This window comes from Typopeltis vanoorti, chromosome 4, assembly GCF_054136105.1.
Source record: "Typopeltis vanoorti isolate ZY-2024b chromosome 4, IOZ_Tvanoo_1.0, whole genome shotgun sequence".
In the NCBI taxonomy this organism is placed as follows: Eukaryota; Metazoa; Arthropoda; class Arachnida; order Uropygi; family Thelyphonidae; genus Typopeltis; species Typopeltis vanoorti.
The window spans coordinates 168,323,256-168,341,618 of record NC_143552.1 but is presented as its reverse complement, the minus strand read 5'-3'; the positions used below and the strand labels follow the sequence as shown (position 1 = coordinate 168,341,618).

At 36.8% G+C, this 18,363-nt stretch overlaps 1 protein-coding gene across 1 annotated transcript in view; it reads right to left on the bottom strand.

Annotated features, from left to right (window-relative positions):
• Positions 1-9,578: 9,578 nt before the first annotated feature.
• Positions 9,579-18,363, bottom strand: part of LOC150107834 (transducin beta-like protein 2) — a 261,182-nt gene continuing 252,397 nt past the window's right edge. Inside the window, exon 10 of the mRNA XM_090391583.1 lies at positions 9,579-9,736. Coding sequence (XP_090247709.1) covers positions 9,697-9,736 — 40 coding nt within the window. The 3' untranslated portion in view covers positions 9,579-9,696. The remainder of the gene's footprint in view (positions 9,737-18,363) is intronic.

Here is an 18,363-nt window from a genome sequence, read left to right as displayed (position 1 = left end):
TATAAAAAGAAGTGCGTTAAATACAAGACTGTTAAAAGCATTGTGCGATGAAATAGTCTCTGCGGTAAAGTTCTCAAAAGGTTATATGAACTCCAAAAGGAAGTTGAGCTGTTTCTAATTGATAAGAAAAGTGACCTGTCCCATTATTTCCACGATAAGAAATGGGTAGCCAGGCTGGCATATCTCAACGACATATTTTATTACATAAACGAGTTGAATTTAAAACTTCAAGGTCCAGATACAACAATATTTAATGGTTGGAACAAGATCGAATCATTCAAAAAGAAACTCAAACTCTTGATTAATATGATTGCAGAAAGAAATAGTGAAATGTTTCAGTCGTATTCAGATTATATTATGGAAGCAGATGATTTCTTTTCACAGAATTCAGTTTCAGATCTTATTGCAGTTCACTTGAAGATGTTGTCGTTTGAAAAGTATTATCCCAAACGTGAGGATCCCCAGAAGCAAAATATGTGGATTGTGAACCCCTTTGCTGAGCACAAAGAAACAGCTCTTCCCCATGAAGAAACCCTTCAACTTATTGAATTACCATCTGACAAACGACTGGAAAGTTCTTTTAATTCTATGAGTAATTAGAAATCCTGGATAAGAATGAAAAATGAATATCCAAATTTACATGAAATATCATATCAATGAGATTTCTTTGTTTTTCACAGCTTTGTCACTCTGCATTTTCTGCCATGACTGCTTAAAACGAAACAGAGAAACCGCCTACAACTTTTTGACTGTTTCCGTTTGGCTACCACTTAAATTCATCTCAGAATTAATAAGCTAACGGACAGAAAATAGCAACAAAAGTCTCACTAGCCTAACTAAAACTTTCAAAATTCAGCTGTAATAAAAGAAACTAAGTTTAACTTTTTCAATAATTTATAATTGCTGTGTTAAAGTGGTGCGTTTTTAAATTCAAAATATCAAGTAGTGTTTAGAATTGAGACATTTTTATTTATTAAATTACATACTTTGCATATAAAAATTATTTGGCGTGTGTATGTGATAAGTGTTTCGCCGACAAGTTGCCATCATTCTGCTGCTTGCTTCACCAGCTCAGCTGACTTCTATGGTGAGTTACAATGCAGAAATATTTTTCTCACTACAGTTTTTTTTAACCAACATTATTAAAATCAATTTAATAATACAATAATAAATTTTACACTGAATAATAATATAACTTTTTCGTGATCAGAATGGAATATGTCAATGAAGATCAGCACAAATTAATTTAATGATGTTGACCTGAGGAAACTAATATGCTACAAGATTTCATTAGTCCAGTGATTGATAACTAATTTAAATGTAATTTTATATTCGTCAACATGCCACACCGTATAGATAAGTGTACTGATACTCTTTATGGTTATACCATAATTAATTATTAATACTTATGTTAGTTTATTATTATTATAAAAAACCTGCATGGAGTCAGAGACTCATCATGGGAAGTCCATTGTTATACACACAGTTTATCATACCACACCTTAAATATATTCACTGTCTCTGCGCTCACCACATTCTCGGGCAAGGCATTCCAATCACTCACCACTCTCCATGCAAAAAACCTGCTCCTCACTCCCCTACTCACACCCTCCTTATACAGCTTCCAGGGATGACCTCTTGTTCTCCTGATATCTTCACCCATTCTTTGCAAAACCTCCCCGACATTAATCTGGTAATAACCTCTTAACAGCTTATGTGTCTCGATCATATCCTCTCTCCTCCTTCTATCCACCAATTTCTGCAAATTGTATTTAGTCAATATGTCTTCATATTCTACATTCCAGAGACTAGAAACCACCTTAGTCAATCGCCTCTGAATTTTTTCCAATGCATCTTCATCTTTTCGAAAACCAGGTGACCAGATCTGAGCACAGCAATCCATGTGGTCTGATCAAAGCCTTATACAAAGGAACCATAACATCCTTACTTCTACAAGTTAGTGCCATCCGTATCATTCCCATTATCCGGTGTGTTCTTCATAATTTTAGTAACATGTCCCCAAAATTTTAGGTCCTTGTCTACAATCACTCCCAGATCTATCATCTCCTCTACCTCTTATAAGATATCTCCACCGATTGTGTGCTTTACATCCCATCTGCTTCCAAAATTTCAAAACCTTACACTTTGATATATTAAATTGACATCCCCCACTCATTTATCCATTCAGCCAGTGTATTCAAGTCCTCTTGCAAAGCTACAGCATCTGCTCTACTCCTGATAGCTCTCCCAAACTTTGCATCAACTGCAAACAACTTCATATCACCATTCAGACTTTTCCAAATATCATTTACATACAAATTAAACAGCAATGGACCCAAAACAGACCCTTGAGGTATGCCACTAGTAACTTTCCTCTTCTGGGATATCGCTCCTCCATAGACAACTCGTTGATACCTATCAGTCAATCTCCAATCCAGCGAACTAGTGTACTGCTCAGCCCCATCCGTTTCAATTTAATTAACAGCTTGTCATGTGACAATTTATCAAACGACTTTGCAAAATCTAAATATACCAATGTATATACAACACCCTTATCCAACGAATTTGTCACTTTATTATAAAAAGTAAGCAGATTGCTAAAGCACGATCTTCCTTTATTAAATCCATGCTGATCGCCCAACAGTATTTTTCCTGTTGTCAACCCAGTTCTGAATCTTAGTCCTAACTAACTTCTCTAATACCTTAACCACAACTCCAGAAACACAGACTGGTCTATAATTCAAAGCCTTACTCTTAGTATCCTCCCTTATGAATTAGAACAATTTTACCCTCTTTCCAGTCTTTTGGAACTTGACCCAGTGAGAGACTCATGTAGAAAAGATATGCACAAGCTGTTGTGAACTCTCTGGCACATTCTCTCAAAACACGAGGTGAAACAGCATCAAGTCCCACAGCCTTATTTACATCAAGTCTATTCAATTCCTCATATACCTCCTGTTCACTTACTAAATGTTTCTCCTCCTCCTTTCCCACTGCTTTCAAGTTCTGCATGATGTCACATTCACAAGAATGAAATGCCTTTATAAATTGCTCATTAAATATCTGAACTATATTCTCCGCAGCGGGTATCATTCCTCCGTTTTCACCAATTAGTCCCATCCTACCATCATAATTCGTTCTTCTACTGGCCACATATCGAAAAAACTCCTTAGGAATTTTTTTGGCAGCTTTAGCTAACTGCAGCTCATACTGCATTTTTGTTACCCTTATAAAGTTCCTTGCCTACTCTGTATTTCTCATGCAACTGGTTGTTATAAATACTCATTTTGTGTTTCTACCATATCTTCTTCTTCCAGATTGCATACCTTATCTCTTGATTCATCCATTTTACACCTACTCTATTTACCCTCTTAACCTTTGGAATATATTCTGATATTGCCTCCACTAAATAGTTCTTGAGTATGGCCCAAGCAGCATTGATATCCTTTCCATCCAGTTCCTCTTTCCAATTTATTATCGCAAGCTGTTTTCTGAGCTTTTCGTAATTAACAGTCTTATAATTCCACACATATCTTTCTAGCAGACGTCCTCGAATGACTGGTCACCATGCAAGTGGTCACTCTCACCAACTGGTGGAAGATTTGACACCTCATTTATAATAACATCATCTGATGAGATGATCAAATCCATGTGGTCTCTTGATCCTCGTGTACCCTCCGTTACGTGCTGCCTAAGGTAATTCTTTCAAAAACTCCAAAAATTCATCATTTTCTTTACCCCGAGATGCAGTCTCTTGCTTCCAGTTTATATTACCATAATTAAAGTCGCCCATAATGATCACTCGTTTCTTGCTAGCTAGGCCAATTTGCCTATACATTTCCTTTTCATTATCAGGTCTATAGCAACACCCAACTAAATATTTCATCCTGTTTACTTCTACCTCGCACCATTTTGCCTCAAAACTGTGGCCACTATTTGGACCTTGCAAATCCACCTTAGATGGGCACAACTCAACTGCTACCATTAACAGTACTCCTCCTCCCTTTCTTCCCTGTCTATCTTCACGAAAAATATCATATCCGTTCATCTCTATTTCTGTCAGGATGTCATCGTCATCTAACCACGTCTCACTTATACCAACAATTTTGGGGCGAATAAACTCAAGCAAAGCAACAATTTCGTTCCCCTTATTTCGAATACTTCTAGCATTAGTGAATAAACATAAGAAATCATTACTGCTTCTACAAGTCCTATGAATGTCACTCCTACAATGTGATTCTTCAATACCTTCCCCAGTCACTTCCTCTATATTACCACCACCACCAATTCTATAACTTTCCTCACACCTAAACTCTCCCCAACCATCTCAATTTGTTTGCCCACTCACACATTCACCTCTGAATTTAGCATCCACGTTTCATAAAGTGTCTCCTCATCCACCCTGATCCCACTGTTTGTGTTGTGCCTCCATTCTCTCATTTACTTCATTCATAATATTCACCTCAACATTTACAAGTGAGCAAATACCTCTCCCTACCATGCTTTTTTTTGCTCTTTCACATCATCTCAGATCTATTCATTACAGTCATCTCTCCTGCCAGCAACAATCTCCCCAGCCGCCTCACACCAAAATCATTTAAATGCAGCCCATCTTCTTTATACAATTCCATCCGTCCCTCAAATTCCTCCCACACATTCACAAAATGTACTCCATTCTCATAACATAACTATGCTAACATATCATTTATAATCTTTGCTCACCTCCTCAATTCATCACTATCATACCTTGGCAACACACTGACCACCTTTCCTACCACACTGTTATCTTTTACTCTCCTTATATCCAATTTGGCATTTTCCTTTGTTCCCATCCAAATCACATCTACGCAGACCTCACACTGATGTTCTGACAAGGATATCCAAGGATAATTAATTGACCCATTTTTCTTCTCCTGAGCGACATTCTGATCCTGTAGCAGAAGCTGCTGATCACGTATTTTTTGAATGTTTGGCGTAACGGCAGCAGTAGGCCTGGATGTATTCCAAGACATCATCATGGATCTACTGTCTTGATGTGAAGAACTGGCACAAGGTGAAACTGCAGCTCCAGGTAATAGGAGTGAGACACCAGGTTTGATATCTTTTATCACACTTTGTGCAACTTAAGAAGTAGAAGATAATTCAGGTGATACATAACAAAGAACTAATATTTGGCTATCTGTACTTGGCCCTGATTCTATGTTATTTGAGCACGTTTCAATTAACTCAACAGTATTAATAACAAGGATTAGTTTAATGCATGAACTTTAAAAAAAAAAATGGAAAGGTATTTACAAGTAAATTTGTTAGGACCGGGCCCTCATCTTATATAAAAAAAGAATTTACTGGGCAACGGTCTCACAATTGACAACCACTGGACTACACTTTCAGTTCGGGCATTTTTGAGCGGGGGAGGAAGAAAGTTGACCAACCAGGTCAAGAAGACCCTAGATTTAAGTATAAGAAAAAGTGAAGGGGGTAACATGTTATGTCATACACAAATGCTAGAAAAATTAGAAACAAAGTGGTTGTTTGTTGTTTTGGTGAACACGTTGTGCCTAAAATTGTTAGTTTTCATCTTGTTAGAATCAAGTGCAAAGGATATAGTCTTTTTAGGAATGACAGAAGAAATATACATATCGTCCATTGAATTAGGAAGATTTTGCAGATGTAGGTAAACACCACTTATGCAGCATACATGCAAAATACTTGATCATGTGTATTCTAGGCTACTATTTAAGAACGCTGGTCAGTAATTGTCGATAGCGTTGATCACAATGGGAAAACAAAGGATCTTTCAGAGTTCAAAAAGGGCTTGTTATGTGTGCTCATCTGGTGGGATCACAATTTTGAATACAGCAAAGCTGCTGGTTTTATCAAAATGAGATATCTCGTGTTTAATCAGTGGAACAATAACCCACATTGCTTGTCAAATGCTTTCAGAAAAAAAAAAACATTGAGAGGATACTTCATAGGACTGAGGGATGGGAAAGCAGTTTATTGGCACTTTCCTCAAAGAGCTGGCGATAGGACTGAGGTAGATTGGAATAAGAGAAATGGGAGAAGCAGGTTCAGCGTGTTTGCACTTATTCTGAAAATGAATGATGGTAGCTGCTACCAGTAGTGCACTCAGGATTTAATCTGGGGGGGGGGGGGGGACCCCGAATTGAGAATACGCATCGCATACGACCTATGACTGAGCATCTACAATGATCGCTAATTCATAACTAGTATAGAAACACAAGACACGACACAGCATAAATAAAAAAAAAAAAGAATTTTAATTAGAAAAAGATTTTTGGAAATTTTTTAGTGTTTTTTTTTCCCTTTTCCTTTGGGGGAGCCAGGGCCTCTTACCGCCCCCTCTAAATATGCCACTGTTCTTTTTAACAGGGCCAACTGAAAGAGAGTAGCTGAAGATTGTAGCTATTGGAAAGTACTTCACAAGGAAGGCTGTTCCAAAGATGGAATAAAAGAGGACTGGGAGAAGCAGGTTCAGCATGTTCGTAGTTATACTGAAAAGAGATGCTGGACAGCTGCTGCTACTACTCATGTTTTAAGAGGCACAACAGAAAGTGGATAGTTGCCAGTTTCGTGAGCAGTAACCATAGAAGTATCTGTTGAAAAAATAGAGCTGAAACAATGCATCTGTGAGATAGGGAGTGAAGTAAGTCAGAGATTGTCTATGCTGAATTGCTCTCCTCTCTGGACAACAATGAGAATTTTTAAGAGGTTTTAGACACATTACTTCAAACACATGAATAGTATTCTAAGGATGGGCAGAGTTGGGATTTGAAGAGTTAGCATCTAGATAGGTAAAATACCATCTTGTGTGAAAAATAATGCTTAGCTTTATAGAAGCTAAGCATGATTCACTGCCAGACATGATCAAAAGTCTCAAAATTTCAAGAGCCACACCATGCTTCTCTGAACCTTTCCATGGCATATGTCCAGTAAGGGGTGATGTAGACTAAGGGGTCAGCTGTTGATCTAGAATGGTGGAATCCATATTAGTATCCATACTGATTAACTGTTAGGCCTCTAGCTAATGAAGTTGACTGATGATTACAATTTGCCAGTAGTTTGTGATACTTTTATTTTCCTTTTTTTTTTTAGAATAGGTTAGATGCATGCTTGCCTCTATGCAAGCATGCATTGGGTGAATACAGAAGATTGTACAAATGATATAGAATTGAAGTGTTAGCACTAGAACAGTTGAGTAAAATAGGAGAAATGCCATATGTCCCACAAACCTTTTTAGTCTATAAATTGTTTAGCATTCTTCTGATATATTTTTATCAAAATCACAGGAGGCATATTGCATTTAATTTCTGGTATGGTAAGAGGGATTTGCTTCTGTAATCTATGCAGGAGTTGGAGAAGAGTGGTACCAGAAGGTCAATTTTATCTTTAGGTGCTGTACTAGTCGTGCCATCTGGAAGAAAGAGAGGTGGCAGCACATCTGAGAGTAGTAGTGTATGATAGCCTATGCAAGGAACCAGGAGGCATGTCTTTCATTTGGACAGGAGGCTTTCTGCTATTAGCCTTTACAAAGTCAGATTAAGATTTGTGGATGGTTGTTTTGCATTTATTGCATGTTTCAGCATATGATGAGTGTGAAGCTAGGGTTCTTGCAAGTCACTATAATAAGAAGTTTTTTTTTTACTTCATGACTTGAAAAATGGACAAGAATTACATAGAGAGTTACAAAGAAATAATGTTGCATATATGTTATTATATGTTTATTTATAGTAGTGTTCCTATGCTATACACTATTCCACATGCAATCACTATAGTAATGGTAGCAATGTTGTCACTAGAGTATCACTTTGAATCTTAGTAATGGGCATACACATTAGTTGCAAGTTTTAGGAAAGCCTTGGGCCCCATTCTCTGGACTAGACTTACTGCAACACTGATGACCCTTGCAGCCAAGCCAACTGACTGACTGATCCTGACTGGATCATTCAGGACCACCCATCTTCTCGAAGCAGAGGAAAAGGTAGTGCAAGACTACCAGGAGCTCCCTTTCCCAATGTCTACAGTCACATAGCAGGACAAAAATGGCAGCACAGTGTTGGATCCCAATGATGGTGGGATGAATAACAGGATAGTGAAAAAATACAGGAAGAAAAGCAAAGAAAAAGGGTAAGAATGAAAAGCACCAGAGCCATCACTGTGAGGTCCCCTCCACCATGAATATGCATCCCACATGGATTTTTGGGTTGTATCCATTTAGAAGGGCTATTTACTTGGTAATTTCCATTTAATGAAAGAAGCCTCTTATAAGAATGAATTTTATGATCTCTTGATATCAGAGATTTAATTATTCCATATTTTCATCACACCAAGTGTGGTGCGCAGAAAGTGATGCGTATAGCATCCTATGAACACTAGCTTGCATTAAAAAAGAATAAAATTCCCATCCCATCTTAGGCTCAATGGCTATTATGGCCAAGTAACTTGGTTTCTAGAAATCTGATACTGTTAATGATAGGATAATTAATCTTACCTGTGTTGTCTACTGTGGCTGTAAATTGCAGGGGGTTGGGGTTCTTCTGGCCAATTTGCCTGTTTGTGGAATGTAAAACTCTAGTCTGGCTAACTCACCCTCAGTTGAAAAGTCCTGATATAGGTTCTTTGGATCCTAGGTGGGATTTGAACTCAGGTCTTCCCAACTGAAGGATTTCATCTATACTGACTGAGATATGGATGCTCTCAAAATAAACTTTACTTTGAAAGAAAGATCATTAGTAGCAGTGTCACTTCTGAACATGTCTACCTCTGTTTACTGCAAACTAATCTTTTCAGGATGCAATATATGTCATTCTTCTGCATGCCATCCTATCTAAAAATATTACTTATATAACTTGTCAACTACTCTTCTCTTAAAGGTAAATTTTCTCTGCTTTTTACTACCAGTGTTTATGAAGTTCTATGTTCCTATAATCTATTATCATATTTTGGTCAAACAGGTAGGTTAGTTGAAAATGTATTTCAGAACATCAAAGTCACACCAACTTCTTTTTCTTCTTTCTCATCCATTAGATGATGCACTGAGTCCCCTATGTACAAACCTTTGCCATCTGATTCTTATTCAACTTATTAAATCTGGAAATGATACCAACCAAACAGCAAAACTATATAATAGTATTTTTAAAAATAAGTGTTTATTCAAAAAGTTGCTGAAGCCCTACTACTCAACTGAATCTATGACTATCAATTTCCAAAGTATGAAAAACTGTTATCCTTAAATATATTGTTATTGTTTTATAGTACACAAGTCTATTTATCTTGGCATTGTTGTGACTGCATTATATCAAAAACATTTCCACTGTTATCACATATATTTCAATGTGCAGTTGTATTCAAATTTCTATTATTGTTCCTTCCACACTAAAGATGTTCTACGAGATGTAAGATAAAATATTTATAACTGTATTAATTAATAAAGTCATTTACTGTGGTATGTGTGTGTTTCAAAATGACACCATTAAGATTTTATTATCCAAAAGGATTACTTTTAAACAATATTCTAAAAAACTGAATTTCTAAAGAATAAAGTGATATCAGAAAAATTAACAGGAAAATAGGGCATTTTATTATTTTTTTATAAAACTGCAAAGTGAACATCAAAGTATCTGACTGGTACAAATAAACTGTATACATATATTTCCCATTTATATACAAATAACATCAATCCTTTATAAGTTCTTCTAATGCCTTCAGTATAGTCCTGAAAGAGAGGGGAAAAAATCCACTTAACTCAGAAAAAAAAACTATTTCATTTTATAACATGATTTCAGTCTATGAAAGTTACTAAAAAAAGGTAATAAGTAAATAACACTATACTGAACTTACACTATAGTGTGAGCTATATTGAAAATGCTCTATTTTGTCTATTACAAACGACTGAAAGTCATTTGTAATAGATGATACAGTGTGAAATGGGCCTCCTCTAATGAATCAAGTTTTCTCACACAAGACACAACTGCTATCTATTTAAACCACGGATACAGCTACTTTTATGTTGTGAAGTGTTGTGAGAACATGCAGCCTTGTTATACTTGGTGCAGCAGGATGATAATTGTCTCTGGCTTAATTATGACAAATTACTTTTGCTTTATATTTTTAAAAAAAATGAAAGACTTAGAAAGCAGGGTGTGCCTTTTATGTAATGAACTTTTATACATTAAGATTTTCATCATTTGGTTCTGGAAATTGTGATTGTACTTTTCACTTACCAGTTTTCATGTAGCCATAAGCATAAATAAATAAATGGTATTCTATCAAAAGCCTATGCGAAATCCAAGTATATTACTGTGTATCCTTCTCCTCTGTCCAAGGAAGCAGTCACTTTATCGTAATAAGTAAGTAGATTACTAAAACATGACCTCCCTTTAGCAAATCCATGCTGTCCATCAAAGAAAATACCATTGCTGTCAACCTAACTCTGGATCCTAGTTCTCACAAGCTTCTCCAACAACTTAACCACAACACCTGACACACAGATAGGCCTATAATTTGATGGTTGAGTTCGATCACTTCCATTATGAAGTGGCACAATCTTGCCCTCCTTCCACTCCTTAGGAACTTGACTGAGTGCAAGACTCATATTAAAAAAATATGTCAAGGCAGATGTCGACTCCCTGGCACATTCCTTCAGAATATGCGGTGATATATTATCAAGTCCCACAGCCTTATTAACATCAAGTTTGCTCAACTCCCCCATACACCTCTTGCTCACTTCCATTTAGTCTCTCCTCCCCATCATCAACTGCTCTCAATCTTTGAAGTCACATTCAAAAGATTGAAAGACCTTTATGAACTGCTTATTAAATATCTCCACCACACATTCTGCAACAGCTGTTTTTATACCATTTTCTCCAATGAGTGTCATCCTTCCATAATCATTCTTTCTTTAGCTGGCTACATATCGAAAGAACTCCTTAGGAATCTTTTTGGCATCATTTGCTAACTGCTGTTCATACCTCTCTTTAGCTACCCTCACCAACCAAGTCACCCTCCTTGCTGATCTTTGTAGACCTCACGGAACTGTTATTTCCACTTCTCTTATGTTGTCTCCACAATGCCCTTTTTCTCTGTATCGCATGCTTAACACGTTCGCTGCCACGCTACTTCAACATAGTCTGTTCCCGTATGCCAAGCAATTTCACTTCTTCAAGGTCAGTACGTTAATCTCGTTGCCAGCGGTAAGCGTCATACACGTATACTCGTAGTTGGCTTGTGCAGAGCATATACCTTTTATGAGAATACACAGTTTTGATGCTAGCTCCACAAGCCAGGCATTTTCACTTCTTCAAGGTCAGTACAGTAATCTCGTTGCCGGCAGTAAGCGTCATACGAGTATACTCGTAGCTGGCTTGTGTAGCTGATTTACCAACTACGAGTATACTCGTAGTTGGCAGTGAACGTGTTAATCTCTTTATTCATTCATCTCACACCTACCTTATTTAACCTTCTAATCTTTGGAATACATTTAGCCATTGCATCTACTAGATAGTTTTTGAAAATCACCCAAGCTGCATTTATCTCTTTTTCTAACTCCTCATTCCATGCTACACCCGCAAGCTGTCCCCTGAGAGCTTCATAATCACTCCCCTTGTAGTTCCACATATACCCTTTTCTCACATAGGTCCTCACACTGCTGGCAACCACCCAAGTAATCACCTCATCGTCACTCTCACCAAATGGTGGATGATTTGACACCTCATTTATAATTACATCCTCTGATGAGATGACCAAATCCAAGACCTCCCTCAATCTTCGTGTGCCCTCTGCTAAATAGTTCCAGTGATTTTGAGGCAGTATGGTGTGAGATAGAGGTGAATGGAATCAAATATTTGGTGGGATGTTGTTATAGACCAGGTAAAGTGGATAGTGGTGATAATGAAATGTACAATCAAATTAGTCAAGTAAATAAGAAAAGGGTGATCATTATGGGTGATTTTAATTATGGCAATATAGACTGGAATGATGAGATAGCAATTGGAAGTAAAGAAAACGAGTTTCTTGAGTTTTTGATGGAGAACTACCTCAGACAGTACTCCATCAAAAACTCAAGAAACTCGTTTTCTTTACTTCCAATTGCTATCTCATCATTCCAGTCTATATTGCCATAATTAAAATCACCCATAATGATCACCCTTTTCTTATTTACTTGACTAATTTGATTGTACATTTCATTATCACCACTATCCACTTTACCTGGTCTATAACAACATCCCACCAAATATTTGATTCCATTCACCTCTATCTCACACCATACTGCCTCAAAATCACTGGAACTATTTCCCTATTTTGTATGGACATAACTCTTTCTCTTTCTTTTAAGGTTACACAGTGATCAGCATTCATATTTATGAATTTAGGGACACAAAACACATGGGTTGAAAAGATTATTTTACTGATTAATAAGAAAATAACTTGACGTTTCGACCCCTGTATTGAGGTCATCATCAGAAGGATACATGTGTATAAGAACCAAGCTACATGCTGTTGCACTCTATACAGGTAAATTACATCTACGTTGTTAACTAATCTATTTTCTGAGCCAGCCCTCTAGTGATTAAAAAAAAAAAACAACCTACAATAAGCTTTGCTAAAGTCCTCATGTACTAGGATTCTTCTGGAATTATACAGTTCATATTGTTATATTACGATTATCTTCTGGATTTGTACAGTAAGGTTGCTATTGAATGTTAAGGGGAAAAAAAAAAAACACTTCACCAAGTCTTCTTGTATTGAGATTTTTCTTTGCTATGAAGGTTGCAGATGGGTCCTCCACATTCTTGGAATGGTTCGACCAGGGTTCGTCAAACATCTTTGACCGTCGACCCCTTCAAGAGTTTCTTGACTTTTATCGACCCCCTCTATTTTACTATTGCGTAATTATAATAGGACAAGCAAAAAAAAAAAAACGTTTATGCGAGTTTTTAGATTGTTTATTTTATAGTTACAGCGTTTCTTGTATGTATAATATATTATATATTATTATATTGGCTTAACGTCAAAGGGATACGTTTTTGTTTTTGACGTCCTTCTTAACATTACATATTTGATAGGAGGGATAAATAATATATAAAATATAAAATTTAATTTAGATAACAAAATAACAATAATACAATCTTCCTATAGGTATATATAGGATGTACAAAATTACAGTCAACACTTCAAAACAGAAAAGTTTAGTTTAGAAGTTCGTGAATGAATAACGATTGAATTATAATATGTATGTTGATGAATTTTATAGCATTAATGCTCACTTGTATGTCGATGCGCAAAAATGAGACCGGGATCGAATACGTGTAAGTATAAGTAAATAAGCAACCACGCATATGTTGCAATCTCGCTCCCACTGCGCCGCCAGGTGGGAACCACCGACATCCGTTTATTGGTAAATACGTCATTTTGGCCTTCATGATGGGCCTTCGTAACTGTTTTCATGACCTTGCTCCATCTTACAGGTCCTATTCATGTCACTGTTCCCACAATTCACTCTTAATTGCGTTGTCATTCAGGATGGAGGTAATCCAAGCTAACCGAATTAAATATTACCCGTACAATGATGTCTTATATTTTTCTATCGACCACTTTGGCGACCACTGGGTTAGACCATCATTTTTATTCAGATTTGGATCATGTAGGGACTTGGTACCTTTCCAATCAATTCTGTGGTATGTTTGGAGTGTGTGGTCAGAAAGGCCGGTTTTTCCAAAATGGAGGTATTTTAAGTGTCGTTTGTGTTCGTGATTGGGATGGTTCGCTCTGTTTCCCCTATGTATGGTATATTACATGTGCATTGTATTTTGTAAACCGCTGGGTGGGCTAGGTGTGGCAGAGGATCCTTGGAAGAACTGAGTAGGTATCTTAATTTTGTCGGGGGTTTAAAGGTGGTTTTAATGTTGTATTTGTGTAGCGTTCTATTTTTTCGGAAATGCCTCTAACATATGGTATAGCAATAGCATTCTTGAAATCTTTTTTGTTATTAGTGGTATCTTTGTGGAGGATCTTGTGAATGGTTTTTATACTGTATCCATTTTTTATAAAGGTATGTTTGATGGTCTCATATTCATTAGCCCACCCAGGGGTTTACAAAATACAGGGTGTTCGGGATAAATTTGACAGTTTCGTAAGGAAAAAGAAAATCTTCTTTGTATCTATTAAATTTAATGAATTGACAAAAAAACATTACAGGCAGAGTTAATTACAATACTATCAACAAGATTTACTCAAAATAACCACCATTAGCATCGATCACAGCTTCAATTCTGCTTCGGAACCTCGAACAAGCTGATGCTACAGTCTCCCTGGGAAGGGCCGCAAAAACTGTTTTAATTTTATCCATTAACTGGGCTTTTGTATTACTGGAAGTGCGATTGGTGTCTTTTTCAACTGCACCCCATACAAAATAATCCATGGGGTTAAGGTCTGGGGAGTTTGGAGGCCAAACATTTGGACTGGTGAAGTCGTAGAAATTTTCAGACAACCATTTTTGACTTTTCCCAGAGGTGTGGCAAGGGGCCGAATCCTGCTGCCATACATACGGCCTACCATTGGCTACCCTTGTTATCCAGGGCTTGACTACAGTTAGCAACTCCACGAACAAAGCCCGAATTCCAATGCCAGGGTTCTTCAACACCTGTTCCTGCAGATTTGCGAGGAATTCTGCTGTACGAACGCAATCAGATCGTCTGCTAGGGATCTTTCTTCTTGCTACATCCTCGTAGTCACCATTGCAAGTCTCTAGTTCATGCCTGATTGTTTTTACTGTATTCAGGGAGCATTGGGCAGCAGTCGTAATATCCTTATTTTGATGGCGGGCACTAATCATCATGATACAAGTTATTCTCTTCCATGATTCAGGTGGGTTCCAGCTATCCATCCTTTCTGACATCTTGTATATGAATGAAGAAGGGTCCAAACTTTTAAATGAAGAGAAGTGTGTGTTAATACATGTAACTTACAGAAAAATATAATTAATTATAAATATGTCAAATTTATCCCGAACACCCTGTACAATGCACATGTAACATACCATACATAGGGGGAAACAGGGCGAATCATCCCAATCAGGAAGGATGAACACAAATGACAAATAAATTACCTACGTATAAAAACCGGCCTTTCTGACCATGCACTCCAAACATACCACAGAATTGATTGGAAAGGTACCAAGTCCCTACATCGCACCAAAACCTGGTTCAAGTGGAAATTCAAGGAAGCATATGAAATCCTCAAACAAGATCTGAATCTGAATAAAAATGATGGTCTAACCATTCCAAGAATGTGGAGAACCCATCTGCAACCTTCATAGCAACCACAAAGAAAAATCTCAATACAAGAAGACTTGGTGAGGTGAGGTGTTTTTTTTTCCCCCCTTAACATTCAATAGCAACCTTACTGTACAAATCCAGAAGATAATCGTAATATAACAATATGAACTGTACAATTCCAGAAGAATCCTAGTAGGTGAGGACTTTAGCAGAGTTTATTGTAGTTTTTTTTTTTTTTTAAATCACTAGAGGGCAGGCTAAGAAAAAAGATTAATGTAATTTACCTGTATAGAGTGCAACAGCATGTAGCTTGGTTCTTATACACATGTATCCTTCTGATGATGACCTCAATACAGAGGTCAAAACGTCAAGTTATTATTTTATTATTAATCAGTAAAATAATCTTTTTAACACGTGTTTTGTGTCCCTAAATTCATAAATATGAATGGATAACTCTTTTTCTATCATCAATAGCACTCCCCCCTCCCTTTTTACCCCTTCTATCCTCACGAAACACATCATACTCTTCCATCTCTATTCCTGTCAGGATGTCGTCCTCTTCCAACCATGTCTCACTTATTCCGACAATCTTTGGGTGAACAGTCAAAATTAGTGCGACTATTTCATCTGCCTTGTTTCTTATACTTCTAGCATTTGTATACAAACACAACAGCTCATTTCTGGATCTACAGCTAGTTCCACTAACACTACTCACTCACTCGAGTGAGTGGTGTCGGTGAAACTACATTTCCCCTTCTGCCCATTCATTCTAGAACCCTCCCCACTTCCAACTGTTTCCTCTCACTCCCAGGTCATCCCATTCCTTTCCTGTCTACACATGCTCTCACATCTTTTGGAGCATCCCTTCTCATGCTGTGTAACCCTGTCCATCCTGAGCCTCCCCCATTTCCCTGCTCCTCTAACACACCCTTTCTCTCATTTTCTATACTCATACCACTAACTTCCCTATTCATAACCACATCTTCAATCTCTCCTACTCTTCTACATCACTTCCCACTTGATCTGATTCATTCTCTCTACTCACTTCTCTGCCTTCCAGCAGCAGTCTCTCCAAGCGACTCACACCATAACCACTCAAATGCAGTCCATCGCTCCCATACAGTTCACTCCGTCCTTCAAACTCATTCCACACATTAATAAACTGTACTCCCATCTCCTCACACATTTCAGCCAGCACATCATTCATAATCCTTGCTCTTGACCTCATCTCACCACAGTCATACCTAGGCAACATGCTCACTACCTTTCCTGTCACACTATTCTCTTTTATCCTTCTAAGCAGCCTCCTGATATCCATTCTGACGTGCTCTTTGTCACTCTGTCAAATCATTTGTTCCTATTAAAACCATCAACTCCTCTGCTCTCTCCCTCCTCATATCCAATGCCTCAATCACTGTACTCATTTTACCTGGAAAACATATCTTATGCATCCTATCATCCAGCACACCTTTAATAATGGAGTCGCCATACAACGCCACTTGCTCATCTTTCGTTAACTCTTTCATTTTTCTCTTTCTTTTGATTAAGTTATTGTACAAAACATATTTTTCCTAATTTTTATTTGGTTTAACTTGGTTCCAGACCTTTTCTTCCTTAGTAAAATTTACCCAAAAGATTTAGATAATTTCTGTTCATTAGAAATATTTTCAGAAATATTGAAAGCTAGGCATGTTTGATAAGCAAGTTGTATGCATTATTTATAATGCAAAAGTTTTACTTTTGCCATAATTATATCAGAAAAGAAAATACAAATTCTCACTAAATTAAATGCAAACATCTGAGACATATCTGAATTTGAAGAACTCAAACATACCCATTATGTGTATGTGTGTTCGTATGTGAGGGAGATTGTGACATGAACAACTCAAGGTCCCTGTTAAAAATTCAGCCATAATTATTTGCTTTGATATTACAATGTTGTTTACTAACACACAATTAAGGCTGTTGGTCATTTATAAGCAACAACAACAAAAAAATAAAATAAAATAAAATAAAATAAAACAAAGGGAACAAGCTGAAGAATTGGGTAAGTACTAGATCAACATAACTGATGTAAAAAAAAAGAAAGGAAAAAAGTGAGATTAGTCTAAACCAGTGTTTCCCAACCTGTGGTCCACGGATCCCCGGGGGTCCGCGGGATAGTTTATTTTTATTAAACTTTATCTTATCATGTTGCTCACACCTGGGATATTTGCAATGTACATCTCTGGCTCTTGAGGCCCATGATTTAAGTAAAATTTAACACGAATGTTGGTACTGTCACTTCTTTCCTTTGTAAAGCAGAGGTGAATAACCAACCCTTTGTAATTTAATTTAATAAATTATAATTTATAATATTATATTGGTGAGATTTATAATATTATAATTTATATTATAAATAAATTTTATAATAATATAAATTTTATAATATTATACAAGTGTGTTTTTCTCGGTTTAATATTCAGTTTTTCTGCTTTGGGTCAAATAATTGAGTTCACAACTAAACTTCTGATTTTCAATTTGTTCACGATCGTATTTAGATATGGATCGGTGGTTAAAGTGTAGATCATTGAAACAAGACAGACGATAATCTGAGTGGATCTAGTGTTTTCAAAAATACTAGTGCAGATAAAGTTCCTTCCCTCAAAAAATCATGCCAACATTGTCCATCCTATTTCCAAATGGGATTTTCCATTCTGAATAAAGATGGCGAAGACAGACCACAGTGTGTTCTTTGTTGCAAAGTGTTATCAAATGAATCTATGAAACCGCTTAAGTTGAGACGCCACCTTGAAACAAAACATGACGAATCAGTTAATAAGCCAATAGAATATTTTCTAAATAAAAAACTGCAACTTTGTGGTTCACAGAATTTAGTTAAGGACATTGTGTGTAGAACAAAAAATGAAAAGGCTGTTCTTGCCTCTTATGAAGTTGCACTTCTGATTGCTAGAAATGGACAACCCCATACAATTGGGGAAGAATTAATTTTGCTTGCAACAAAAGCGATAACAAAGAACTTGTTTAGTGAAAAACATGTCAACGAGGTGTCTCTAATATCATTATC